The 27,216-nt window shown below is 51.5% G+C and overlaps 2 protein-coding genes across 4 annotated transcripts in view; one reads left to right on the top strand and one right to left on the bottom strand.

Moving 5' to 3' along the window:
- The window catches only part of POLA1 (DNA polymerase alpha 1, catalytic subunit), a 191,212-nt gene extending 187,130 nt beyond the window's left edge, over window positions 1-4,082 (top strand). For both annotated transcript variants that reach the window (XM_050333301.1, XM_050333300.1), the window contains exon 37: window positions 3,012-4,082. In XM_050333301.1, the coding sequence (XP_050189258.1) occupies window positions 3,012-3,184 (173 nt within the window). In that variant the 3' untranslated portion in view covers window positions 3,185-4,082. The remainder of the gene's footprint in view (window positions 1-3,011) is intronic.
- Window positions 4,083-8,111: 4,029 nt separating this feature from the next.
- On the bottom strand, window positions 8,112-16,029 carry ARX (aristaless related homeobox). 2 transcript variants are annotated; one of them, XM_050333320.1, is made up of 6 exons: window positions 15,751-16,027; window positions 13,993-14,713; window positions 12,703-12,748; window positions 10,722-10,791; window positions 10,463-10,637; window positions 8,112-9,417 (listed from the first exon to the last, which is right to left on the bottom strand). In XM_050333320.1, exons 1-6 carry the CDS (start codon window positions 15,941-15,943, stop codon window positions 9,177-9,179), a joined length of 1,446 nt encoding a protein of 481 aa, XP_050189277.1. In that variant the 5' UTR covers window positions 15,944-16,027; the 3' UTR covers window positions 8,112-9,176. The 2 variants fall into 2 exon arrangements, with proteins under 2 accessions (XP_050189277.1, XP_050189276.1); XM_050333319.1 differs by having other exon boundaries at window positions 10,463-10,791; window positions 15,751-16,029.
- Window positions 16,030-27,216: the final 11,187 nt, after the last annotated feature.

The raw sequence follows: 27,216 nt of genomic DNA on the forward strand, positions 1-27,216 counted from the left end.
CCCCTGCTCTGTATTACTACAGTTCTTTAAATCTCTTCTCCCCAGTCATCAGATGCACTTGTGTCATTCAAATGCGTGGTGTGGCTGTGCCGCAGACGCAGCCGCCGCCTGCCTCTCCTCCCGGAGCTCCCGGCTCCCATTCTCTTATAATTGAAACTTAAAATTGGTCTCATTACTTCAACGAGACCCCTCATATTTCTCCATTTTTTCAGTCCACCCTTTCCTGCTTGCCTCTATGAGGGTAATTGCACCTAAGAAATGTTTGAAGCATACTGTCAGAAAGGTTATTGCATATAATTGAAGTTTAGATTTAATGTTGGGGGGAGCTTCACGCTCTGTTAGTGGGATGGCTGGAGCCTGAATTGGAGCTGTACACGGGCCTGTATTTCACTTCACTACTTTCAGTCCCGGTTTACTGTTTGCCTCGATGTTCTAATGATTAATGTGCCTTCCTGTTCTGTTCACATGTGCCAGCTGTTTGCAGTGATACATTTTACCTTGGTCCCTCCTGAGCTCCAGGAAGCTTTAAATTATTTTAGCCTAGTTTTGAGCTACAAGGATGGTATTTTCCACAGTTCCTTGGTATAAAGAGCATGGTTTGGATAACAAGTGAGCAGTGGCAAGTGAACCCACTTACTATATCATTTATCCAGAAAATGCATAAACTAGTTAGACCTGAAATTGTGGCAAAGTGGGATTGGCGTTTTTATGGACAAAGTTACGACAATTTTCAAGGTGTGTTTAATTTAACCCTGCATTTAAATATATTGAGAATCATTAAATATGTTTATGCCATAGTGACTTCAGCCTGTTAATGAACAGATTAATGTAATCGAAGTTTTTATTGTACTGGTGGTGTAATTTAAGGAAAATTCAATTCTGCTAATAATTACTGTCTGGGTAGTAGTAAGAATGTGGTATCTTTGACTAGGCATCTTCCTCTTTTTGCTTACTGCCCAGAGCTGTCAATATAAAGACACAAAACTGAATATGACAGCACAATACATACCTTCTTCACAAGGATGCATGAAAGGTTTTTACCAAAGTGCTTTTAATCAATGTGTATTTAGTTACTCAGCCTGGCATTGCTAATTTAAATTTTAACTTAATTTTTAAAGATTTGATATCTTCATGAAAAGCCATTGAGTTCAGTGGAACTTTGTGAATAACATGGAAAACCTAAGCAGGTGGCAATTGCTCAGTAAGACCTTACTGTTTGTATTGTATCCAGAGTCTGCTGAGCTCATCTTAAAACATCTGAAGTTCTGCAGAAATATTTGTAAATCCTCAGGGAAGAGAAATTCACAAACCCCAGAACTGTAACAGCTATTTCTGTTACCATGCGTCCCTTCCCTGCCATCTCCTCGTGTAGCAGTCCTTGACACAGCTGCTGAGATGGTGTGTCTGATGGGACGCCTTCATCTCAGTCACATCACAGAAGCGAGTCATCACAAAAGTGAGTCATTTCATCCCTTGCACAGGTAGACTCAAAAAACCAGCATGTCCGTCTCTCGCAGAACTTACTCTTATATAAACTCAGCTGGTTCAGAGACAACAGGTTTTTCATCTGAACTGCCATGTAGTGAAAGCTGTTTAACGGGGGATGGAGACTCCTTTGTCACATGTTCAGAGTGCAAGGAGGGCAGTACAGATGTTGTGAAGGTGTCAGGAAGAAATGAGGCAACAGCTTTTAGTCAAAGCTAATGAGCAATGGAAGGATTATGCTGGTTTCTCACAAGACACATACTTACACTGCACCTAAAGGGCTTGAAAGCTCGACCTTTAAGAACCTGTGCCATGCTCTCCTAGTTCTACTTGACCTGGAGTCCCTCCAGCCCAGCAAGGGGAAAGCTGCCTGGGAGGGCACCTTGTCTTGCAATATATCTGCTATCCAGTGTGGCCTGTTCCAAGGAATAACTGCAGGCACAGGCTTTCAGGGAAGAACTGAATGTGAAGTTGGTTGGAAAGTAGGAGCACAGCTGCACCACATCTGCATCCAGTTGGCATTGCTGTGTAGCAGAATCATGGAATACTTTGCTCTTTTAGTCTTTGTCCACACTTCTTGTAAAGCAAAGGCTGGACAACCACCCAAATAAAATCCCTGGATTTTTTTGATGGCATAAAATTTAACCAAAAACAAAAAAATGAACAGTTTGGGCTTCACTACTGAAATATGTACAGACTCGTGTACATACATGACTTTGCACACACATAAAGGTACAAGTGGGTAAACGTCTTGTTCTCCAGACATCTCTTGATCAAGCATTTGGGAATTACTCTCTTCATTCATGTGTCAAGTGAACCTGACATCTCCTGTTTGCAATACCAGGCATCTTCTCTCCATTTTAGTGCAGGGTGGCATGGAATTCCCCTTATTTGTTCTACTTCCCTTTTCTTTCCAATGCCTCTCTAGCGCTGAGCATCACGATTCCCATCCTGCACACAAGGTGCATGTGAGAACACACAAGACTGGTGATAAATCTGTCCCAGGTTGTGCCAGTGCCACTATTAGCAGCAGCAAGAGAGGTTAGAGGAGTGAAGCGTGGTTTCCTTCACTTCTGAAGTCTGCCCTTTCCCTACTTCAAACCCCTGGAAACTCTGCATAGTTCTGACTGAGTTAAGGCACCTGCTCATTTTAAATGGGATCCTTTCAGAGCCATCCCTGCTATCACTTATTTTCTCTGCTGTGACTTAGTGAACCCCAATTTCACCCCAGTTAGATGTCAAAACTGGACTTGTGGTTCTTCTTGCCAGCTCCTGGCAGGAGCTGCTGCACCCACACCAGTGGGACTGATGGAAATTCATCCTTGGCTCCTTGTGCAGGTTCACCATGGCCCCTCACCAGCTGGTGTGGCACTGCAGGGAAAGGCAGCAGAACTTGAGAGAGCTTGTTGTAAATGTCCTTTTTGCTAACTATGATTCACAGTCCTAGTAAATGCAAAAATCCTGTCTTTCTGTCATCATTTAATCCTTCTCAGTTTGGTTTTTTTTTCCCCTCTTTGTTCTTTCAGAGTATTTGAGGAAGAAGCCGCTCAGGAGGGAAGTGACTGAGGCCTACAAAAGACTGAAGAGCACTGTAGACAAATGCCTGTCCATGAGTGCCTACTCAGAAGTGAACCTCGGCAAACTCTTCTCCGTCACTATGGGAAGATCTGTGGGAGAGTCCAATAATGAAAGACAGTGATTGATTAAAAATGGAGGGAGGATAGCTCCTTGTTTATCAGAAATTATCTCTTCAGCAATACTCTATTTCAGTATGCACAATGATGTTTTAATAATCTTGTCTCTTTGGAGGAGAAAAGATGGAAGATGAAAACAAAGATTCACGTGGACATTAAGTATTTGAGGTGGTTTTATCTTCCTTTTTCTTTTAATTCATTGAGAAACCAGGGTTATTAAAATACAGAGTAGTCGATTTTTGCAATATATTTTGTTGTGTATTTAGACCTATGAGGGAAAAGGGGGTGGGGGAATTGCTGCTTTAATTGGATAATTCCCAGTGAGAGTTGCTGGAATGTAAGTGATCCTAGACTTTGCTCCAGGGTATTTAGTAGAGGTGCTCTCAGGAAGAGAGGTTAGTAGAGGTCTCAGTAGGAGCACTAATGTTTTGCCTTTTCACAGTTTATCTTCTTCCTGATCATAAACATACCAATTAAAAACAATACTAAACCTGAATGCCTTTAAATGTCCTATTACCTTCTGAACAGAGGTAGGGATGCTTTACTTTCGAATTCATTAAAGAATGACTGAAACCTGGAGGTGCTAAAAATAGGGACCATCGTTTTATTAGAAGTCTTTCCAAGAGCCTTTAAGCATAGTGTTTTGCCATGTTGAAAAATCTGTGTGGATGTAAAGACATGCAGATGTACAAAACCCATTTCACACATGCAGGGGATGTAAATGTATTACGTTTCTTTCCATGCAAAGCATTTGAAAGTAAGCAATCGATAGGGAAAAATATGTTTAGGGTGACATTGTAACCAAAACCAGGGGAATGGAAAGCAGTAAATCATTACTGTTCTGTAATAATTACTATGTTGGAGGTTTTACAGTTTTTGCAAACAATTTGTATTTTTCATTTACTTTTAGTAAAATGGCAAGCAGATATGACAAGAAGAGCATAAATTTGGGTACGTGCTTTTGTACACAAAATATTGTTTTACTCATGTTCACTGTTAAGCTTTGCAATGTGATATATTAATGTAAGGTTATGATGTTTTGCTTTTAAATCTTAAACAGTATAAAATGTAAAGTTTTCTTCGCACTTGAAGGAAAAAAAAATAAAGTTTTCTAGTAAAAGAGAACTTGATTCTATGATCTGATGGTTGAAAATGCTCCATGCTGGGTCATATTGCTCCAGACTTTTCCTGGTCTTACAAAATTGCTTGTGTGTCTGCTTTTAGGATGGACAACCATTAACAGAGGGATCTTGAAGTAAGAGCATCAGCCATGAATGTGTTAGGCACTGAAGGGATGCATGTGCCTGTATTAAGAGTATTTTATGACACTCATTTGTCCCTAAGGTGGCATTGGAAGAGGCTGTGTGTCACTGTGTGTCATGTCAGTTTGAATATACCTAAATACACAGTTGTCTTCCAAGCAACTTTTTGGGCTAAATCCTTTCTTTTTTTCTCTCATTGAATCTCTGCTGTGGGAAATGGAACCTACTCAATCCCTGTTTTTGTGCAGGTGTTGTCCCACCCCGGTGAGCTCTCGGTTCTTCCCTAAGTGTTTAGTTGGGTTAATACTGTTAAACGGACTTTATTTGGAGGCTTCTCTTAGAGAGAAGGTGTTGCTTCTGAGATGACATAATGGAAGTTTCAGATCTTCAAAAGATCCCAGTTTCCTGTAATTTCACGCAGGGATTTTTAGATTTTTCATGTCCAACACAGTTAGGATTATGAAGATATTACTAATAGTAACTGGGTAGAATGCCTTAGAAAAGTGAAAGTGTGACCTTCTCTTCCAAACATTAGGTATACAAATAAAATGGATAGATATGGCATAACCTGACCCTGTGGCACTTGTATGTATCTGTATAATTACAGCTGAAGAGCCTGTTAATTTGCAAGTTTAGGGATGTTTAGATTAAATGAGAGTGTTGTGGAACGACTGTGTAAGGTGCAGCAGCACAGAGTGGCCCTGCAAGGGTTGTTCCCCCCCCACACCGAGGCGGAGGAGCAGTGAGTGGCACAGCCCTGGAGCTCCCCACCACCCCAGCCAGCCACAGTCTGGGGGTCAGGGTATGGGAAACGAGGGCTTTTACCCCGAATGGAAGCTTTTTTTGATTCCTCTCAGCAAAGCTGGTCAGATCGGAGCTGAAGTCTTGGCAAGGAGTAAACTGGATTTTTTTCCCCCCTCCCCTTTTCCCTCTCTAATCAGCTCTGGGCACCGTGCCTTGTCTTGGCCCCACAGAAAGGCTGGGAAACGCGAAATCATCTTCATAGCATTTAATATTAAATGGAGCTGGAAAATGCTGTGCTGTAAATAATTTGGGAAAGACTGAAGTTCGGAGGTTTGTGTTTTGAGGCCCAAATCCCCTTCCCTTCCTTTCCCTTCTTGTGTTCCCTTCTCCCCGCCCCGCTCCCCTCCCCTCCCCCCCGCCTTTAAAATTAAGGTTTGTGTTTATTTGTATTTATTTGCAGTTGGGGAAGAGGAGTGTTGATATATGGAGCCGGTGGCCAGGTTTTGCTGATGACATATGCGATATGAAAAACAATTCCCATCTGCAAACACGGTTGCTACTGTGCCAAAATTCCTCTTTTCGCCGCCAAAGGCAGTTTTCTAAGGCCGAAGCAGAGCACATCTTCCCCTTCACATCCTTCCCCGTCTTCTGCAGAGCACCTTAAATGTGCCTTAATTGAATAGTTCTCCCGCACCCTCCTTATAGCAGTTTAATAGATTAACTCATCTGTGCCAGCTTCAAATTTCAGATTAAAATTCCTTCATCCCGAAGGCAGCATTATCAGGTTGTTGGAGGCTGTTTTCAAACCTTGGTTTTGAATAGCAGCGGCTCTGCATTAATTTAACCACTAAGCTAATAAGTAGGTTTCGTTTTGTTATGCTAAGCTTTATTGCTTTTCTTTTGATCAGAATGGTGTTGTTGAGCAAAGCAGCAGACAAGGCATTCTTTGATGAGGGAATTAGCGCTCTATTCTTCCTCTATTATTCATAGCACAGTGGAATATGTAAGTACCTGAGGGTGTCAAAGGAGAGCAGGCTCTATTGCAAAGTGTTCGCCTTGTTTCTCTCAATAGCTGACTATGAGATGATAAACCGCTTAATACACTGCACTAATTGGATGAGAGCAAAAAGAGATGGGAATTAAGGCACGGCGAAAGGAGAAAGTGCTACCAGCCTTCATTCACTCTTTCACCACTTTAACAGCACCAAAGGAGGCACAAGCTTTCTATAAGCAGACTAGGGGTTTTGTGCGGAGATAAAATGAACCTGTTAGTGGATTCAGGTAATACACTAATTATTGCACAGTATAAATACCACTACTGGTTTTATAACACGGAGGTAAACTTCTTTTGAGAAGGTTATAGGATTGCTTGGCAGCAGTATAGATCCTAATAAGGGACCAGAGTAATAACCCCCTGGATTAACAAAATTGCTGCTTGCAGAAGTATGATTCGGGCTTTTACGAAGATTTCAGCGGAATGAATAAAAATGACTGAATGACATTTCTTAATGCCTAATGGCTTGATAATGATTCCCTTTTCTTTAAGGCAAAAATGTATATTTCAGTCTGCACTGTTAATAACGTCCAGGGAACAAGCCTTATTTTTCCCATAAAATTTTTTCGCGCCTATGGTGGGTTTTAGAACTCAAAAATGCAGCTGGGGGGCGGGCGGGGATGGGGGTGTGGGATGTGAAATGCCGTGGGTGGAAAGGGGGGAGCTGCGGCTAAGGGTCGCGGCGGGCTCCCACGCGCGATGCTCGCTCCGGCGACGCTTCCCGGTCGGCGGTTTCGGGAGCCGGGATCGCTCTGCCGGGCCGGGCCGGACCGGGCCGGGCCGAGCCCCCTCGGTTCGCCCAGCTCGGGTGGGAGCTCTTCTCCGGCCCCGGCTCGCCGTTGTGGAGCGCTGCCGCGATTAGACCAAATCACCCCCAGAAATCCCCCACGCCCCGGCGCTCTGGTCCGGCCCCACGCCCGCAGCGCTCGGGGATCGGGGCCTGGCCCGGGCGGACCAGGACTCATCGGGACCGGGAAGGGGCGCGGGGCGTGCGGCCGGGGCACTTCACGCATCTCGGCCCCTGCTCCGTGGATGAGGCACACGAGAGCGCCGCGTCCAAAAAAAGAGATTTAAAAACAAACAAAAAAACCCAACTCAAACCAATCAAAACAAAAAAAAAAAAAAAAAAAAGGAAAAATAAAAAGAAGAAGAGAGAAAAAAATAACACCCAACGGGGAATAAAAGAAAAAGGAAGTTCATTTCAGGAAGAAAGGAGTGGGGCATGTGCGTAGAAACTTTTGTGACCCCAAAGGTGCGGGAGAGACAAGCAAAACGCTCCCGAAAATTCCCATTTTTCTCCCCTGCCCCCGGCTTTCAGCAGCGGCGGAGTCAGGGTCTGCCCCGTCCCCGCCCGGGGAGTTGCCGAGTGTGCGTGGGGCGGCTTCCCGCGCTGCGGGGTCGCTGGCACCGAGAGGCGTCCCCGGCGCACTGCGGGGTGGGGCGGGGGGGACACGCCACGGTGCCCACGGCAGAGCGCGGGCAGTACAGCCGTGGGTACCCCTCCGGACCCCACGATCTGCAAATCCCCTGGCAAACGGGGCCGCCGGCACCTCGTTTCCACCCCGCCTAAGCTCTGGCCGTCGACCCCGACCGAGCGACCCTCGCCCACCCAAGCCCCGTGGCGGGGGTCCCCGGCGGCGGGGTTGGCGGAGCGCAGCCCCCGGCCACCCGATGGGGCTCAGCCCTGGGCGCCCCGGGCCCGGTGGCCCTGCAGCCCCCGCAAGGACCGGGCTTTTTGCTTTTTCTTTTGTTCCTTCTTTTTTTCTTTTTTTTTGTTAAACATATATCTTTGTTTATTTTTTTTCTGAACGTGGCACTTCTCCACCGGATAGCAAGGAAAAGTGTTAACAATAACGACATTACACGAAAAAGTACTGTACCATCGCCTCTTGAGGGTTTCAGAAACCTCTACAGTTAATAAGTTAAATAAAGGGTTTGTACATAAATATTTGTCTAGGAACCCTATTATATCTACAACACAGTAAGAATCTACAGAATGACAAACTTTTACAACACTACACTGAGTGCAATTGTTTTATAACATTTCAAATATACAAAGCTCTGTTCTTTTTTATAACAATGGTATGTACAGAATCAATAATCACAGTTTAGTGACTAAAACAGTCCATATTCTAGCAGTGTATTTCCCTTTGGTTTGATATAAAAACCTTGGTTGGTGTAGTGATAAAGAATATAACAAGAAAAGATATACCCTTTCCCTTAAGTGCACTGGTTATCTTACAGCATCAAATTTACTTTCAGTCTGCACTGGCAGCATCCTTGGTTAGCATATGCAGCTTGTTGCACCAACATGTAAAATAGTTTTCCAGCGCTTCTAACAGAACAACTGAACTTCCTAGGATGTTATTTTAAGAAGATGGGGACAGCTTTCCCCCCCTTTGCTTATCTATCTTTTTTTTTCTTTTTCTTAATTACAATTCTATTTCTTTTTTCTTTTTCTTTTTTTTTTTTCTTGCCAGATAAACAGAAGGAAAAATATTTAGTGTATGAAACGCTAGTATATAGTAACTTTTATTAGGGCTTTTTTTTTTAAACTTTTTTTTTTTTACTTTTTTTTCCCCTCTTAGTGTTCAGAGAGGAAATGGACACGTCGTACATTTAAAGAAATGTACCAGCCAAGGAGTTACTTATTCAGGAGCTTGCAAGTGTCGGTTCACTCGTGTGATGCGAGAGGTGCTCGCTGTCTCCAAGTTCCTAAACCGAGAACCCACCACAGTCTCAGCTGCTGGTCCTCTTTTTTAAAAAATCATTAATAATTTTTCCTCCCGTTTGGTCTTGATTCGTGCTGTCTGAGGTGACCTTGATTGATTCGCGTATTTACTCTCCTCTTTCCTCCCTCTCTCTCTTTTTTTTCCCCTCTCCCCCCCTAAAAAAACCCCCAAACCTAACCCGAACCCCGCGGACGGCGGCCGTGCCTTAGCACACCTCTTTCCCCGTGCTGTTGCCGGGGAGGATGTTGAGCTGGGTGAGCTGGGCGGCGTGTTCCTTGGCCTTCAGCCGCAGGGCGGCGATGCTGGATGCCCGCCGGTCGGCGGCGGCGCTGGCCGGGTCCCCCAGCCCCGCCGAGCCCACCGCGCCCTCGGCGGCCGGCGCCGGCTGCCGCAGCAGGGCCGCGGCGCTGGAGGCGCTGCCCAGGGGGGACATGGTGGAAAAGAGCCTGCAAGGGAAGCACAGACGGGCCGTCACCGCCGAGCCGGGGACCGCATGGCCCCGCTCGCCTCCTCCCCACCAGGCGGGGACGCGGCGGAGATAGAGACTCACTGGAATACCCGACGCTGGGATGCAAAAGATCGGGGTTTGGTTTTTTTTTTTTTTTAAAAAAAAAGGAGGAAAATCGCTGAGGTTGGTCCTCCCCGCCTTGTGTTCCCGCGGGGTACAGCCGGCGGGGAGAGGGATGCGCGGGGGGGTTCTCCCTAAGGAGAGGTTAAAAAAAAAAAAAAAAATAAAAAAGGGAACCCCCGGTGCTGGGAAGGCAGCGCTGCGTTAACCAGGTCCTTCGCCCTCCGCCTGCCCCAGCGCCCCGACGGGGCGGCTCTGCCGGCACTGCCCAGGGCTTCCACAGCTTCGGGAGCTCCGCGTGGAACGCGAAGCCCACGGGAGCTCGTCCCGACAAGAACCCGTGGAAGCTGCTCGGCCCCTCTCACGCCCACAGCTAAAAATCCGCCCGTGACGGACCCCCCCGGCCGGAGGCGCTCACAGCGCCTGGGATGTCACGGCTTCTGTTCACCCCGAACGACCAAACACCAGCAACTCCCGCCACCCCTGGCAAAGCAGAGGCCACGCGTGCACGTTGGGCAACCCGCGCAACGAGTTAGTGTCTGCGTGGGAGCACCGGTTCCCGCGGGGTCCCCGCCGTGCTCCCGCCGCTCCCGCCGCCGCCACGGCCGGGCCCGTCCGCCCCCACGGGGCACCCGCGGCCGCGCGGGGGGGCGGGCGCGAGGGCCGCCCTCGCCCAATGGGAGGCCGGGACGGGAGCACGTGACCCGCGCACGGCCCAATCGGCGCGGGCCGCCGAGCGCTCCAAGTTCGAACGGCGGGGCGGCCGCGCGCGCGGCGGGTCCCGCGTGGGGCCGGGATCCCTCCGCGTGGGGCCGGGATCCCTCCGCGTGGGGCCGGGATCCCTCCGCGATGACCCCGCGGCGCCGCCGCCCCCCCCGCCCCGAGGGCCCCCCCGTGCCGGGTTGCGCGTGGGCGGGCGGTACCTGCCGAAGGCGGGGCTGATGAAGGCAGGGTGGCGGAACACGGCCGCGCCCAGGAAGGTGCCGAGGCCGAGCGGGGTCCCGCCGGGGGGCAGCGCCGCGGAGCCGGGGGGCGGCGGCGGCAGGCTGGGGAAGGCGGCGGCCGCGGCGGCGGCGGCGGTCCAGGCGGAGTCTAGAGCTGGGTGATGAGGAGGGAAAGGACTAGCATCAAGGTATGGACTGAGGGGGTGAGTTGCTGACAGGGGACCAGGGAAAGGCAAACCTGGGGGGTGTGTCTGAGCCCCAGCCTTTTCCCTCTTCCGCCACTTAGCCCTACGGTTCTGGAACCATACCTGAAAGCCAAAAGAAAGACCGGTTTTAATACTCCTGTCCGCGCCCTCGGCGGGGCGAGCCCCGCAGGAGCCCCGCACCGGCCCGACGGCGCCCGCTCTTCTGCCGCCCCCAAAGCGAGGGCATCCCAGAAAGGGGCCGGCCCGTGGGGGACACGCGTGTCAGAGCCGCGCTGCAGCTCCGGGCGGTGCCGACCCACGCCGGGGCTCTCGGTGACACCCCAGGCCCTGCCCCGAGCCTCGGCGCAGCAGTTCTGCACCCCCGCACTCGTTCGCGGCAGGTCGGCAGTGCGGGGCAGCTGTCGGCGCGGGAGGGCAGCTGCTGCAGCACCGGAACAGCAGGAATACGACTTCCTAAGGGGACTCTGCGGGAATTATTCCATACTCACACCCACACTGCTATTTTTTTTTTTTTTCGCCAAAGAGCGTATTTACAAATTACATCGTTTGAGGATCGTAGAAATTTTTTTTCCCTTTCAGATTTAAAGATAGGGAAAAATCGTGAATTTCACTGCCTCAAAAATTATTTCTTCGTTTCAAACGTCAACCAAAGTAGCGAATATAGTTTTCCAGGCTGCTCTTTTAGCATCTATTTTACAAAAGTTAGTTAGGGTGCCGCGGCACTGCCGTCCTTTCTCTCTTTTACCCCTCCCACAAAGCAACAATCGTGAACTAATACAGGCTTAAAACAGCAGAGGTAGAGGACAAAATACCGCGTTTCAAAGGAAAATGAAGTATTCCCTTAATAAGCAAGTGTGCGGTCATAACACACACCTAAAGAGAGACTTAAAGCGAGAGACAGGCGTTTGCAAATTTTTGGGGCTGGTGTGGGCTGAGTTTTCCCCATTAGGCTCAGCTCTGTAAGCTCAGCGTGAGAACCCTTCTCTCCAGGAAGGGAGAAAGGCAACAGTGCTGCGGGTCTCTCCGTGCAGTTGTTCAGCGAGAACTGATCTCCATGCACTGCCATCTGGGTACCCACGAGGAAGAGGCACTGCATTTGCGGGGAAGGCAACAGCCTGGCATGGAGGGAGCGTCTCTCCCCACTAAAACTCAATTAGCAAGCTGTCCTCACTACAATTCCCCCTTATTGAATTAATAAGTCTGAGTACCCCCAAAGGTAAACGAAGGGACTCTCATAATTCATATTCACTTAATTACATCTTCTGCCATGAATAGAGGAGAGAGAAAGGGGGTGTCTTTCTTTTAAAAAACTTATTTAACTTTCCCACGACTTGTTCCCCTGAGCTGAAAATACTGATTTGCTGTCACATCTCTGTTTGACAATGGAGAAATGTGTCAACAGAAAGGAGGGGACAAATCTCATCATTAGCCCCTCTAATGCAAGAAGCTGTTGTGTATTAAATGAGCCATATGGAATTTATTATGCTTTATCAGCGCCCGATTTTAACTGTAAAGTGATTTGCTCAGCTTCAAACCCAGAGACATCTGTTTTCTGTTGGCAATCAGGGTATCCCAATGTTTATCGTCTCTTTGGTTATGAGACCCGGGTTGGGAAATGCTCTCTGGTATGGGGCAGCAAACACCTTTAATAGCATTGCACTCACTCACTATTAGATCAATGCAGGCTTATTGCTATCAAAAATGGGAAATCAAATAGCATTAGCCAGCTCCTTGTGCAGCCGGAGAGGAAATCAAACAACATTTCGCCTTCAAATGGCCCTGTTTGTTCTAGCACTAAGTGGGCTTTTATGAAGCCCGATTGGAGATTTGATGGCAGCCAAATACCCGACTTGCGGCCGAGCGAGTCTCTAACAACCGAAGCCCCGTGGGGGCCCTGAGTTTTAATCACACGGGTTTTTGCCAGCCGATGGCTCAGCCCCGTCGGGGCCGGGGCCACCCTCCTCCCGGCCACCGCCGAGGGACGCCCGTCCCGGTCCCGCCGCCACCACTCACCTGCACTCGGGCTTCGGTCAGATCGAGCCTCATGGCCAGCTCCTCCCTGGGGGAGACACACACGCCGCCGTCAGCCCGGGGCACCCCGAGGCTTCCGCGCCCAAAATCCCGGTGCCCGGGGGAAGGGGAGCCAGGCCGCGGACAGATACTGCCTGTCCCTGTCGCCACCGAGCTGGGCGTCACTCGGGACTCTCGGGTTTTGGAACCCCCTCCCCGCCGCTCCCCAAATTCGGCCAGTCCCCGCCGCTGCCGCGGTGTAGGGGACGGACAGCGGCTGGGCAGCCCCACACTGTTGCGTTGCCGCAATTAAGGCAAATCGGAAAACACTAAGGCGCTGGAAAATCGCTCATCAGCTCCGTGCCCGAGAGAGGAGCATTCCCAGCGTAATCGGGACACGGCCGCCTGCCGGGCGTGAAAAGCCCCGGAGAAAAAGCCAAAACCGTAAAAGACACCAACGAAAAAGCCAAAGCCGTAAAAAACACCAACGAAAAAAAAGCGTTCCTACACAGCCTGGGCAGCCGCTCCCGAGGCCGGGGCCACGCAGCGACCCGCGGGCTTCGAAGGCCGGGCAAAACGCCCCCGCGGACACTCCCGCCCCAACATCCCCCCTCTCCTCCCCGGGCAAAACAAACGAGAAGCCGGGAGGGTCTCCGTGATCGAAAAGGGCAGCTTTGAGGACTAAACCCCCTTCTGACCTTAAGGCAGGAGGGGGGAGCTGCAGTTTTCGGGCCGCGCAGGGAGAGGGCTGGCGGCTCTGCCTCTCCTCCTGCCTGCGCTTCCCGCAGAGGAGCCGGCGGCCAGACCTGCCGCCACCAAGCTCCCATTCTCAACGGAAAAATGATCCCGAAAGTGCGGACAGAGTCGAGCCGGGCCCCGCGGGGCTCCTCGGGGGCGGCTCCGGGCAGCGAGAGGCCCCGACGTGCCAGGTCGGTATTTTTAGGCAGCGGCGCTTTGATCTGTGCCCCTGCCGGGGCTTCCCCAGGCCGGGCCGGGCTCCAGCCCACGAGGAGCGCGTAAACGATCCCGGCGGCGGCCGCGGCAAGAGGAGGGGTGGGCAGGGGGTAAAAATAGCCCCCGGTGGCGGCCTTCAGGCGGGCCTGCCTGAGTCCCTCCGGAACCCGTCAATGCTCCCTGTCTCCTCCCAACCCGAGGGTGCCCGAGGCAGGATTCACCCCCGGGGTCGGTTTGGAGACGGGGGTGCAGCACACACATTGCGCACTACGGCCCCGTCCCGTCCCGTCCCCCCGGGCTCGCCCTCTCCGCGCTCGGCCGAGACTCCGGTGCCGGTACCTGGTGAAGACATCGGGGTAGTGGGTTTTCTGGAAGGCCCTCTCCAGCTCCTCCAGCTGGTAGCTAGTGAAGGTGGTGCGGTAGCGACGCTGCTTCCTCTTGAGCAGCCCCTCCTCGGAGTCGCTGCCGGCCGAGAGGCAGACGCTCTCCTCGCCGTCTTTGCCCTCGCCGTCCTCGGGGTGCAGCAGCAGCTCTTCCTTGGGGGACAGATCCCCGCCCTCCGCCCCGGGGGCCGCGGCGGTGCCCCGGCGGGCATCCTTCAGCAGCCCCCCGCCGTCCTCGCCCAGCAGCTCCTCCTCCTCGTCGTCTTCCAGCTCCTCTTCCTCCTCGTCCTCCTCCTCTTCCAGCATCTCTTCGTCCTCCTCCTCCTCTTCCTCCTCGGCGGCAGGCGCGGCAGGGCCCGGCCGCTCCTCGACGTGCGCGGCGGGGCTGCCCAGCTCGTCCCGGGCGGGCGGCGGTGCCACGAAGGGCGCGTTTTCGCGGTAGCTCTTGCTGCGGCTGATGCTGACCTGGGGCGCCTGGCTGATCTTCAGCGTGTCCCACGGGGCTGCGGCGGGCACGGGGCCGGCGCCCCCCTCCGGTCGCCCTTCGGGCCGGTCCCCCCGCGGCCCCGCCGCCCGCGGAGGCAGCAGCCGGCCCCCGCCCGGCCCGTAGAGTCGGCGCAGTTTGGGGGGAAGGTGCAGCTCGGCCGGCTCGAAAGGGGGGCTGCCCTTAGGGGACCCTGAGCCAGGAGAGTGGCGTAGGCGGCCGCAGCAGTCGGAAGGAGCGGGCAGGTGTTGGGGAGAGAAGGGTGCGGAGGAAAGAGAGAAAGGAAGAAAGAGACACGGTCAGTAGGATCTGGGCGAAGAGCCCAGGGCGAAATCCCAGTCCCGCAGCAACCTTTGGGGCATCCTTTTCCATCCCGTGCCTGGTAAGACCTCCCCTACCCCGTTCCTTAGATCAGTCCCTGCTCCCGGCCTGGGAAGAAACTGCTCCCGGCCGCAGAGTCCGGCCCAGCGCCCCGCTCAGAGGCGGGACAGGCTCCGAAGGCTCGGGCAGCCGCGGGCCTGCGCCGACACCTCTCCGACAGCGGCCAGCGCCGGACCTCATCCCGCAAGGCGGGGCAGTCCCGGTGGCCCGGAGTTCCTTCAATAGCTTGTTTTGTTTTGTTTACCCCTCTATCGTCTCCCCGCGCTCCCAAAGTCTGGCTTTGCTTTTGAAGGAAAGAATCCCGCCCGCCTGCGTACGGCGGGCGAAGCGGGAGCGAGGCCGCCCGCGGGAGCTGCCCAGCCGGGCTCCCCGCGGCCCCAGAGGAGGCAGCTCCCAACTTCGGGCCGAGGGCGGCGGCTGCCGGCGCCCCGTTATCAGCGCCCTGCTGCTGCCGGGCGCGGCCCCGGCTCGGTCGCCGAGACCCGGTACAGATCTAAGGCGAACGAGCGAGCTCAAATCACAGCTCGCACCAATTTATTTTAAATTAAAAAATTAAATTTACATCGAAAGCAAGAGAAGCCCAAAGCGCCGGTACTCGACACCTCCCCAGAAGGGCTGAATTCCGGGCACGGCTCCGGCCGCGCTTCCTGACAGCGCAGCAGCCGCCAACAAGCACGGTAACGGGATAACGGCGGCCGCAGCTCCGAGACGGCGCCCGGCCGTGCGGTGCTGGCGAGGAGCGGGGCCGGGGCCGAGTCGTGGGCTGTGAGGGAGCGGGGACACACAGCCGGCCCTGCCCGACGCCGGGAAAAAGGAATGGGACGAGCGGAACGGGGCGACGAAGCTTACCTTGCGCGGCCTTGTCGGTGTCGGGGCGAGCGGCGATGGCGGGCAGGGCGGGCGCGGTGCCGAGCAGCCGCACCTTGCAGGGGCTCCGCCGGCCCAGGATGCTGTCGATGCAGTAGGAGGACAGCAAAGTTGGCGATTTACTTTTGCACTCGGGGCGCTCGGCGCAGCTCTCCTCCGGGTAGGGGCCGCTCATGGCGGCGGCGGCGGGGCCGACCGTGGGGCCGGGGCGGGAGCGGCGGCGCGGACGCCCCCGCGGCGCTGCCCGGTGCCGCCGGGACGCCCGTCACGGGGGGAGTGAGCGGCGGCCGCGGCGCTCTTGAGTCCCCTCGGCTCCACGTGCGGGCAGCCGCCCCCGATTGGCTCCCGCCGGAGGCCGGGCGGCCGCCGACAGACGGCGCCCGGCAAAGCCCGGCTCGGATCGCCCCGGATCGGCGCCCGCCCCGAGACGCCGGCTTGGCCCCCCCGCCCCGCCCCTCCCGCCGCGCCCCGCCCCTCTCCGTGGGGCGGCAGCCGGCGGGGACCCGCTCGGGGAGCCGTCGGGGGCGGCCGGGATGGGCGACGGCGGAGCCTTCGTGGAGCGCCTTGCCCCGTCCTCCCCACCCCGCCCCGACGGGTTCCGCTCCCCCGCCCGCCCCTTCCCTCACCCCGTGCGATGCTGGAGCCGGGATGGCGTGGGCGCCGCCGGGGGATCCGCACCGTGTTTTCCCGCGGGCGGCTCCGCCGCCGGCCCCGGCGCGGGGACGCGCAGGGGCGCGCACCCGCCGCGGTCTCAGCCGGCATTTGAAATATCGGAGTCCGCGCTCGGGGTTTCACTGTAACAAACACCAGGGCAGCGCCTTCAGGTGCGAGGGCGCGGCGGGGTCTGGCGCAGCGAAGTGGGGTAGCTGGGGACAGCTTCCCTCGGGAAGGGCAGGGCGCGCAGCCCGGCGCGGTGCTGGACGGCATCCCCCTCCTGCCCTGCCAGCCTTCGTGTTTTACCGCACACGCATCTCCCCTCCGCCAGCGCTTTCAACGCCGTTTCTGGGCCGGAAGACTTCTGACGGGTTTTTTATGCTCTCTCCTTTTCCCTCCCTGTTGAGCGGTCACAAGTTCAGGCTGCCTTGTTTGGGCAGTTTGGGCTCAGTTTTGATGGGCACGGTACAGCTCACTGAGCGTCCCCTGCTCACATATGCGCTCCTGGTCCCGGACTCCTTCAAGCACAAATACGTCGGAGAAACTGCTCCCGGTGACTACAAATAACCCGTCCGCTCGATCGGGTGATTTCCAGTCCCCAGCGCCGGAGCGGAGACAGTCCCATTTTCCCTGCTCGTACCGCAATTCCCATGCAGATCTGATGTCTCCTAATTGAGAATTAGGAGAAAAGATAACCAAGTGCGTGTGTGTGCCCGTGCCAGCGTGGGTACAACGCCGCCCTGGCTGTGTCCACGCCCGTGTGCGCACACGCACAAACTCCCAAGCTCCATAGGCGTGTGTCTGTCCTTGCCGTGCGGGGACAAACGTTACACCCAGGGTCGTCCGCTCTCTGTAAGCGGGCTCGCACAGGGCTCCTGCCCCTCATTCCCCCCTCCTCGTTTCCTCTCTGACCCGCGGCCCGGGGCGATGCCCGCGGGTAGCGCCCCGACGTGCGCGGCCGGCGGGCCCAAGCTTTCCCCGGCGGGGGGGCCCGGCTTTGCAGGGCGCGCCGGGAAAGGCACGCAAAGCTGCCGTTTGCTGTCGGTGCTCAGCTCTGGGACGCTCTTGACGACCCCGGCACGAGTGGCAATTAATCCATTAACTCAGTAACTAAAAAACACACACCCAAACCCCAAACCAGCCAACAAACAAAAAAAAAAGGCCAAGAAGACCCAGGGGTACCCTTGGGGAAACTCGGCGCTCAGAGGAGCTGCTGCCTCTTGCGCTCGCTCTGCCTGTGCCGGGCGGCTCCGCCGGGGCTTCCCCGCCGAGGCTTCTCTGCCGGGGCTCGCTCGGGAGAAGCTGCGAGCTCCTTCCTTCCCTTCCCTCCGTTTTGCCAGGTGCCGCCCAAGCCGGGGAGGGCGAACCGCTACACTGCGAGTGGGAGAGCAGGGACGGGCAGGGCTGTCGCGCCGCCGGCCCGAGAGGGGGGCCCCGATCCCGCCGGGGCACGGGCGGTATCCGGAGGGCACGGGGGACCGTCGGCGCGGCAGCTGCGAGGGCTTCAGCAGCGCTGAAGCTGCCGGCGGTGCGAGCCGCTGCTGCGGCGGGCGGGAGCTGAAGCCTGTCGGGGACGGGCGGAGCGCAGGGAGCCCTGCTGCGGCCTTCCAGCCGTTTGCATCTTGTTTCCACACTCCCCCCGTCCCGGTCCCTCGCCCCTCTGTGCCTAGGCCGGGCCGGGGGGCCTCGCCTGCCCCCGCTCGCTTGCGCCCTGGCAGGCCCTGCCCGGGGGAGAGCGGGGCGGGCCTGCAGTGCTCCCGCTCGCAGGCAAAGGTGGTTTGCAGTGCGAGCTCTCCTCTGCCAAGTCACTTTGTTGTTTTATTTATTTTTTAAACAAACTTTTAGTCATCTGTGGTCTCTCCCTCGCCTTCTTTTCTTCCCTTCCCCCTGCAACCTGCTAATTTAACACTGGAGCGCGTTATTGCAGTGTTACGGGGAGAGAACGAGAGAGAGAAAACAACAATACTGCAATGATCCAAATGATACAGTAGAATTATAGCAATTATAGTTCTGCTCGGAGAAGAAAACCTTGCTGAGCTCAGCCAAACAAACTGATGCCTTGTACGGATAACAAGCCCGGGGACTGACAGCCGGTGCTGAGAGAGGCAGGAGGGCACAAACGGAAATATTTGCCTCTTTTCACTCTAGCCAGCCTACATTAACACCCTCGGCTGCCGCTGCCAGAACAATGTCCGCTCCGGCTCAGCGCACCCTCCGCGATGTGTTCCTCCCCAGGGACCGGCCTCCGCGGCCCTCCGCACCTACTCCCGCCCGGCTGCGCTCCGGCTCCGCCGGGGAGCGGGGCTGCCTGATAGCCCGGGCGGACCGCCATGGGTGCTGCCAGCCACTGACCTCTCTGCAAACCACCTATAACCAGGGCAGGAGGGGAGCCGTGTGTCCCGGCGGGCACTGCCCCGGGACCCTCCGGCCCGGCCGAGGGTGCCCCTGGCTGTGTCCCCTCCGAGGGGGTCAGCGGCGGCGGGGGTACCACCCGCATCGCCTCGCTTCAAAGAGCGGGGCCAGGCCCGCATCTCCCCGCTCCAGCAGGCTGCGGGACAGGGCGACCCGGGGCTGTCCCGTGGCCGCCGCCCGACGGGTGCCCGTGGCGGCTCCCGCACCAGCGCACCCCCTTCGCCGGGCCCGGCCCCGGTGGCCCCGCGGCCCGTGTTTCCAGTGGTGTTTGAGCTTGTTATTGTTTTGCCCTGTTCATCTTCCTTCCTCGTTACATAGAGCCCCGCCGCCCGGACCGCTCCCCCCGCAGAAACCATCCTTGAGAGGAGACGTGGCTACAAAATGGCAGTTCGCTGTCAGGCTTGGGGAAAGGTATTTGATCTTAGGGCGGAGACAAGGCTAAGCTCAGTTTCAGACGTTGCGGTTGGAAATGTGCAGGATCGGTTCGAGACTAGGTGCGAGATTGTTTTCACCTCGCAGGGAACAGCGTCTGCCTCGGCTGGAGAGGAGCTGCCCTCACTGCGGCGGCCACCGCGGGCACAAGTTTGTCACCCACCGACTGAGCACACGGCAACTTGTAGTCCGTGAGCAGTTTGTACCCATCCCGTGCCCGGTGCATCCTGCAACCCACGTTACAGCTACTCAAGTCGGGAACCCCTCCGGTGGGTTCCCGCTCCCTCCAGCCCTGCGCATGGGTGGAGCCGCAGCGGCGGACGCAGCCCATTCCCAGGCTTTAACACAAGCTCGTTGAATTTTTTTTTCCTCTTTTTACTTTCTTTGCAATGGAGAAGAAAATGATAAAAACTACTTAAAATCCTGATTTATCACTATCTACTATAGATATCACTATTTGATTTATCACTATCTACTTTATGCGGGGAAAAAAGGCTTGTGCAGAAGCTGTAGGGACATACAGAAATACTGTGTTTCCTCTGTCTGTCCTCTCGGCTTTCGCTGTACTTTCCTCCTAGTTCCTCGACGTGCTTAGCGCCCTGGCCTCATTCTTCTCCCGGCCCTGGGCTGGAGGAGCCACAGCTACTGGGTAACCCAGGGTCAGCCGCAGAGAACGTCAGAGTCTGAAGCACCTCACACCCGGGCGCGCAGGATAGTGAAACACAGACCACTGGTCTTCTACAGATGTTATTTAGTCACATTCTGCCCCCCCAGCACACCCTCCCCTCTCCCAAAGTTCAGGGATATGGTCCTGTGCACAAAAGCAGTAGGGCTGGGCATAGGGAAGGCGAGATGCGTGTTCTCCCTTGGTGCCAGGCAGTAAATGTCTGATGCTGTTTAGATGCGATGAACTGGCATGACCCCCCTCGCGAGCCTCATGGTGCTGTTTTCTTAATTCATATTAAAGATATATTTTTCACCTTTGTGGAGAATATTGTTCTGAAGCCTCTTCTGGGCACTGACTTTGCACAGTTCAGCCCTGAGCTGTGGAGGTGGGTGGAGGACTGCCCTTGATTGCAACCACCAGAACTACCATAGAAGCAACCTTGCTTGATTATTCTGCTAGGGTCTTTTAAATAGCTTAAAAAAAATTGGCTAAAACCTGACAGTCATGAGGGATCACAGAACAACTGCACAGCCCCTGTAGTCATGATTGGACAGCTGGAGGAGAAACAGCATCTCTGTATGTCCCCTGGGGCTCTCAAGTCACTGGTCACCTGAATACACCTCAGGGTTCAATGCTTTAACCACCTTCTCATTTCAGGTAAGATAACTATTATCCAGTTACTGCAGGTCTATACCCAGCAGTGATTACTGGAGCACCGCACCAAAATCACTTTGCAGAGTGGTGTTGGACTTCAGCACATTTGACTTCACATCCAAGAGAGAAATTCATTTTGCAAGTGTTGCTTTTTTTGGACTGACATCACCATTTTCACCAGTTTTCAGCCTGTGCCCCTGGACAATAGGCTGCAGCACCTGCCCATGGGGTGAATGGGGGATGCCCTCTGAGGCGGGGGGCTGCCACGTTTCAGCTCAAGTCACAGTTATCTGCTAATTGCTTAGCCTGGCTCACACACAGTAACTTGCAATGCCACTCTTTTCTGCCTGTGAAAGCAACCCTGGCTTTTGTTGGTCACTTTGGTTTCAGTGAGAGCTAGGGAGCAATTTCTGTAATAATTTGCATCTGGACAGAGGTTTGACATCAGCACTGGTGGTGACTCCAGAATAATTATTCATGTAGTTCAGATTTAGCCCATACCTATGTGTAGGCAGAATCTGGGCCTAATTCCATAGATTTAATTTTTAAAAAGTATTTTCTCAATTCTTTTTTGTTCAGTTGTCATTATTTTTTTTAATTCCTTGGTTTATTTTTCTGCTAACATGGTTTTCACTACAGCAGTTAGCTGTAGTTAGCTTCAGGTGAATGTGTCTCATCTTTATTTCTCTTCTGCTGATTTCCCACTTCTGGTAACTTAAAGCTTCTCCTCTAGTCCATGCTCCAGAAGCATATCCAGCTCACTTTTGGCCCTTTTTTTGCATGACCATGAGACAGAACAGGTCTGCAGTGATGTTTCTGAGAAATCCAGACACCAACAATAAATATGTTGTATTTAGTTACTGCATTTAACTTACTTATTCCTTGAGTCTTGTCACCAAACCAACACACCTGAAAATTATTTGAAAAAGCAGAGCAGGGTGCAGAGCTTGGTTCTCCTGGAGACCATGTGTCTTCCTCTCTTTTCTGCCTCAGGTCTGGCTTTGGGAGCTGGGTCTGGGCAGACGTGTGTGTGCTTTGCTGGCATGTCATGTTCTCCAGGTTACTGACCTTATTGGTGCTTCACAGCTTTAATTTTGGTTTGTTTTGGTTTGGCTTGGGCTTTTTTGCTTCTAAGTGCTCAACTTCATGAAATCCTGTTAGGGCTGGCAGTTTCCTGTCTGAGACTGGGATGCCATCAATACTGTCTCTCTCTGTTTTGCCAGCTTCCTGTCCCATCACGTTGTCATTTTGGACCATTAGAGTCCCTCAAAGGCCTTTTCTAGTCTTTTAGATTTTCCTGGGAGCCTCCTCACTTTCACATTTTTTCCTCTCCACCCCCTTCCCATGCATGTCCTTTTCCAAGGATCTCAGCCTCCCCACACCTCTGCAAGATCCGGCTGTTCCTGCTGACTGCAGCGGTGCTTCTGCAAGGATGTGGATTCCCTGGCCCTGTGTGGCTTCAAGGCCAGTGCTTTTCTGGAAAATGTATTTTCACCTAATATAAATTGTTTGGCTAAATATAAGAAGAACTGGGTGGAGCTCTGCATCCTACAGCCCTATGACTGCATCTTCCAGAGGGCTGAGTGATGGAGTGAGATATGGTTCTTCTGACCCTAGAAAACCTATGGATAAAATCCCAAGTAGCTTTCTGAGAGCAAGCCTTAGAAACTCTGTGAAAGTATTAATGCATTAAGGTGCATTGGTCTAAAAAAATTAAACTGATGATCATAGGCTTACTTAACATTATACCTTCTGTGTTATTTTCTTTTGTATGTTCTGACTAGAACTGAGCAAAGGCTTCATAACAAATAATTTATTTGTCAAATGCACTCTCTTATTCTGCTTGTGGAATATCCATGAGCGGGAGCATTGTTTTCTCAAATGTATTTGTTGTCTAAAATGCTCCAGTGGTTCCTTTAAATGAATGACAGAAGGGCTTGACTGCAGATGGCTTCTGTTGTTTAGCTGTACTTGGTCAAATAACCCCCCCCCCCGGTTTCAACTGCATTACCCGCCTGTTGCGCCAGCAACACACCGGTTGTGCAAATAGGTGTGTGTGTGGTGGTGTGTGTGAATGTAACAGCTGGGCTTCCTCAGCCTGCCCGTGGGCAACCCTCAGTTCGGGTTTTCTGCAAGCATTCGTACCGGTGAAATGCAATTCCTCAACTCACTGTAGAGGGGGTGTGAACACAGTTGTAGCAAAGCCATTAAAAATTCAAATGAGTGTTCGATTTGCAAAGGACAATGTTGCACCCTCTTTGAGCAGCTCCGGTGTGACCTTCATGAGGTGCTGTGTTCTATTTCAGTAAATGCAGCCGTGCAGGGACAGAGCAGAAATCAGAATGATCTGGAGAAGGGCATGAGTTGGAGCTGGTCTGTCATTTCATTTGTCAGTAGATGTTATCCATGAGAGCAGGATTGTTTAATCCAGAAGCATGGCTGAAATAGGGTAATAGAGGGAAGAGACAGCAAATTGTCTGTGAAGATCTGTTGGACTATTCCACTCAACCAATCCAACCTTAAAACCATGTTTATTATTACAATTTTCTACATCTTTTGTCACCGTTGCATCTGGTTGTCATTTAGGGGCATTGCTATCTCATAAAGATAAAATAAATAATTAGGAAAAACCTGCATTTTATAGAAAGGAATGGGCATTTTTCCTGGAACAGGCTGATGCTCATGGACACATGGAGAAAATTTTTCAATGGTTGTCTGTCAGTGGCTTCTCATGGCTTTTTTTGGTGTTGGCACCTTTATATGGAGCATCCCTGCTATGAATCATGGCTGAATGCCACTCAGATGGTCAAAGGATCTATTCTGATATACCATGCATGTTTATCTGTTTAATATTCTGCATCTCCTTTAATGTAAGATTCAAAGTGTTGTGCTCTGTAGGAAGAGGGATGTTTTATGGATATAAACTGTGTTGTGTAAGTGTTGAGGTATGAATGAACTTAGTGTCTCCCAAGTGTGACACCACTGAGAGCAACACAGAGATCTCCTAAACTGCACTGAGGACAATCCATCAATAAACACTGCTTGGAGCAGCAAAGCTCGTAGAAGGGAAGAGATGGAAGAGTTTCTTACAAGGTACCCAAATCAGGCACAGATTAAACTAGTGAAGTAGATTTAAATGGGAAAACAAAAATGAGGAAAATCTGATGTTCTGAAAATAATTAAGAATGGAGATGTATTCTTAAAAGTGTCTTTGCTAATGCTAGTTATGCTCCTGAAGGGCATGATAGCTGGGACCTTGGGTGTGCATGATACAGAAAAGTATTAACAGTCTGGTAGGGAGCAGAGCCCTTCCTTCCAAATGCACAGGGTTTTTTTCTTAATGGAAAAAAATTCAATTTGATTGTAAATTGACTTAGCAATTTCAACAGCTGCAATTTGTTGGACTGTTGATTTGAAGTTTTCCATTAAAAAAAAAAAAAAAGAGTATATGTTTAAGATTTACCCTTCATACATAATTCTTAGAAACTTCTATAGACAGATATTTCCAGTCATGTGCATGGATTATAGAATCTTGAAATCACAGGGTAGAAGTTATTATTTGGAATCAATGCACTTCCTTGGGTTGTTTTTTAGCTTTTTATCAAATCTTGAAAAAGACTTGGCACTTACAGAGCTCAGCTATTGTTTCCATTCTTGAGAACTAAAAATAATATTGTGTAACCACAGAAAAACTAATTTTAAACAAAAGGCGTCGGATTTAACAAAATTATTGTTCCTGTGTTGTAACCCTTACTCATAACCTTTCATTCCTTTAGTCAGTGGGGTTTTCTCATAAAGCACGTTTGCATGATGTTTTTTTTTGTTGCGGCCCAGGCAATTGCAGCACAAATAGGTAAATGGCTGGGTTTTTAGGTGAGCCAGGGGCTACCTGAGAAACCTGATTGCTTCCTTCAGCAGAGGGTGTGCTGTCATCTGTCTTGTATAGTGCTGCTCAGGAAAATGTCAGTTTTCTTTCCTTTGAACCAGAGGTGGAAGGGATGGTTTGGCTTTATTCTGTTTTGGGTTTTGTTTTGTTTGTGTTCTAATATTATCAAAATGTCTGAAGGGTTTTGGATGCCCCTTGGGTTTCTAACACTGACCGTGGCTTCTGATTTTTAAAACTTGCTATGGGTTTTCTCTGGACCTGTCACTTGGAAGAAGAGCAGCACATGTCCTCCTTCACTGAAGGCAAAGGTGAGAATAACTGGACCATCATTTACACTTATTCCTATTCCTTACTCTGTAATAAGGGCCCAATTTTTTTTCTCTTTGGAGGCAGGGGAGACACAACAAGGCTGTACAAATTCAGTGGGTAAAGGGGGTCTTCAAAACCTTCAAAAAAGGTGGATTCTGACCTGCAGGACAACAAACAGAAACCCTTTTTATTTTGCTTACAGTATGTATCAGGAAGATGGACTGGGGAGTAGGGAACAGAACCAGACAGAAGGCATTTTGTAGGGTTTTCCCAGTTTTTGCAGAGGAAAACAAAAGGAACAGCTGTCCATCAAGAAACATGAAGTGCTGTGAAGAAGGAGGATATGAATACAGCAGAAGAAACTTAGGAAGAGTCTCATTTACAGGCTGACAACTGCAGTCTGGATCCAGAGGTAATCTTATTGAGTCACATGTGAGGATTATCAGAGAAGTGAGGCCAGATCGAACCCAGTAGGATTCAATGGAAACAGGGCTATGATTTGGTAGGAAAAAGCAAATCAGGTTTGTATTTGCATTCTGTTTAGAAAAAACCCCATGTTCAGCCACTGTGAGCTTTTTGACTAACCTAAAAGTCTAGGCAAAACAATACACTTCATGACCTATGATACCTTTAAGAATGCCTAAATGATGTAGGATACCCACTCTTGTTTTCAACAGTGCTTTTAGGAAACCAAATCCATCTGGATGTCAGTAGAATTTGGTAACTGTGTCACTTTGACACAGAATGGACTTTGCTATATGTTCTGGGCATGTGTATTCTGCATATTTTAGAATAAACTGGGGCTGATTCAGAATCTGCTGGTCCAGGAACATGGCTCCAGAGACTTGTCCTTGGCCATCCATTCTCTCTGGGGTCTCTTTGGAAGAAAAGCATGTTGAGCATCTTTCAAAATACCAGTATCTTTATAGGAGAGCTCAAATACAGTAAATATCATGGTAAATTCCAACTATATTTATGGCAAAAAGCTATAAAAACTCTCTCTAAGTTTCTATGTAGATTTAAAGGTTCTCATATATTTTACATCCTCTGAAATGTGTTTTTCCCACCTGCCCTTTCAGACCAACAAATACACATGGTCTTTTTGCAGCACTAGTGGTGGTTTTACAGTTAAGAGACTCTCAGTTGTACCACAAGGCCCTTATTCATTCTCAGCTTCCCAGTGAAACCCTTGGGCTCGTGCTGGGGGAATGACCCTGGGCTCTGACTCTGTGTCATCAACCAGGACTGAGTCAGAAGTCAGTGGCCTTGAGCTGCACAGGTGAAAAAAAAAGTCACAGTGGTTCCTACAGCCCTTTGCAAAATGGTTGGATGGAAATTATGCTGAAAAAAAATGTGTTATCAGTACTTGGTAACCTTGCTAGATGCTCACTGCATATTTAAGGGATCATCATCTGGATGGCTTCTGTCTCAGGTTAAAAACTGCTGTTGTGTTGCTCATAGGTGTTAAACAAATTAGTTGCATGTAGACATGGAGACCTTGGTCAAAAATTGTGCAGGAAACAATTCATCCCAGAGGAGTCAAGGTTCACAACACCCTTAGCAACTCTTCCTGAAGAGCCAGCTGGTCCATGGAGTATCCAAACATGCTGACAACACGTCTCCAAAAGCAGCATTTCTGTTTCAGGGCAGTGCATTGCACCAGAAGGGCACAAAATGCAGCAGAGATGACATACTCTGCTCACATCACTGTCACCACTGCATATCAGCACAGCCCCGTGTCACAGCTCGGAGGGAGCTCCAGGGTGGCATTCAATTTAAGCTTCACATCTATTGGCTTTCTTCTCAGCCCCTTGTGAGCATCATTTGCTTCTGATACCAGATTTACTAATGATTTTTTTTTCCCTCCCCCTTACTCACACTTTAATTGCAGGGTATATGTAATACCCTTAGGAATAGCTATTGCCACCTGTATTATTATTTATCCTGTGAAAACGAAGCTCATGGCAATATATTTATTAACACGGTGCCCTGGAATCACATGAGTTAACAGCTTAATCCTGTGGTTGTAAACACTTTTCCTGACATGTTCAAGCACCATCCATGTTTTTTAACTTAGCATCAAGAAACTGTGAGCATGAACAGGTCCTAATTTTTAGAGAAAATCTGTTCTTTACTACAAAAAACCACATAATAATAAAATGATTTATCCATCTAATAGTGCCTGCCTTACAAAGCATTAATGCCTTTCGCAAAAGAAAGAGTTAAACAAAACATTTATGCAGTATAAACTTTGCTCCTTAGCATTAAAATGCACTTTATTCATACTGTAGATTTCTCTCCCAGCCACGGCTATTGTTTGTCACTAACAGCTAGCTTTTGTGAAGTTAATAAATGTGCATAATAAGGACATAAAGGTATGGAGAAGTAATACTGTAATCCTTTTGTTTGGATAATCAGTCTAATGTATGCAAAT

The sequence above is a fragment of the Myiozetetes cayanensis genome, unplaced genomic scaffold (genome assembly GCF_022539395.1).
Source record: "Myiozetetes cayanensis isolate MyiCay16 unplaced genomic scaffold, myiCay2020 scf5-8, whole genome shotgun sequence".
Lineage (NCBI taxonomy): Eukaryota > Metazoa > Chordata > Aves > Passeriformes > Tyrannidae > Myiozetetes > Myiozetetes cayanensis.

What these genes read in the sequence shown, in the direction of transcription:
- ARX (XM_050333319.1), bottom strand. Translation starts at nt 15,943, where the DNA reads ATGAGCGGCCCCTACCCGGAGGAGAGCTGCGCCGAGCGCCCCGAGTGC. An exon ending in TACCCCGATGTCTTCACCAG is followed by an intron (nt 12,749 to 13,992) that starts GTACCGGCACCG and finishes TGTCTCCCCCAG; the next exon opens with GGAGGAGCTGGCCATGAGGC. An exon ending in ATCAGCCCCGCCTTCGGCAG is followed by an intron (nt 9,418 to 10,462) that starts GTACCGCCCGCC and finishes CTTCCCTTGCAG; the next exon opens with GCTCTTTTCCACCATGTCCC.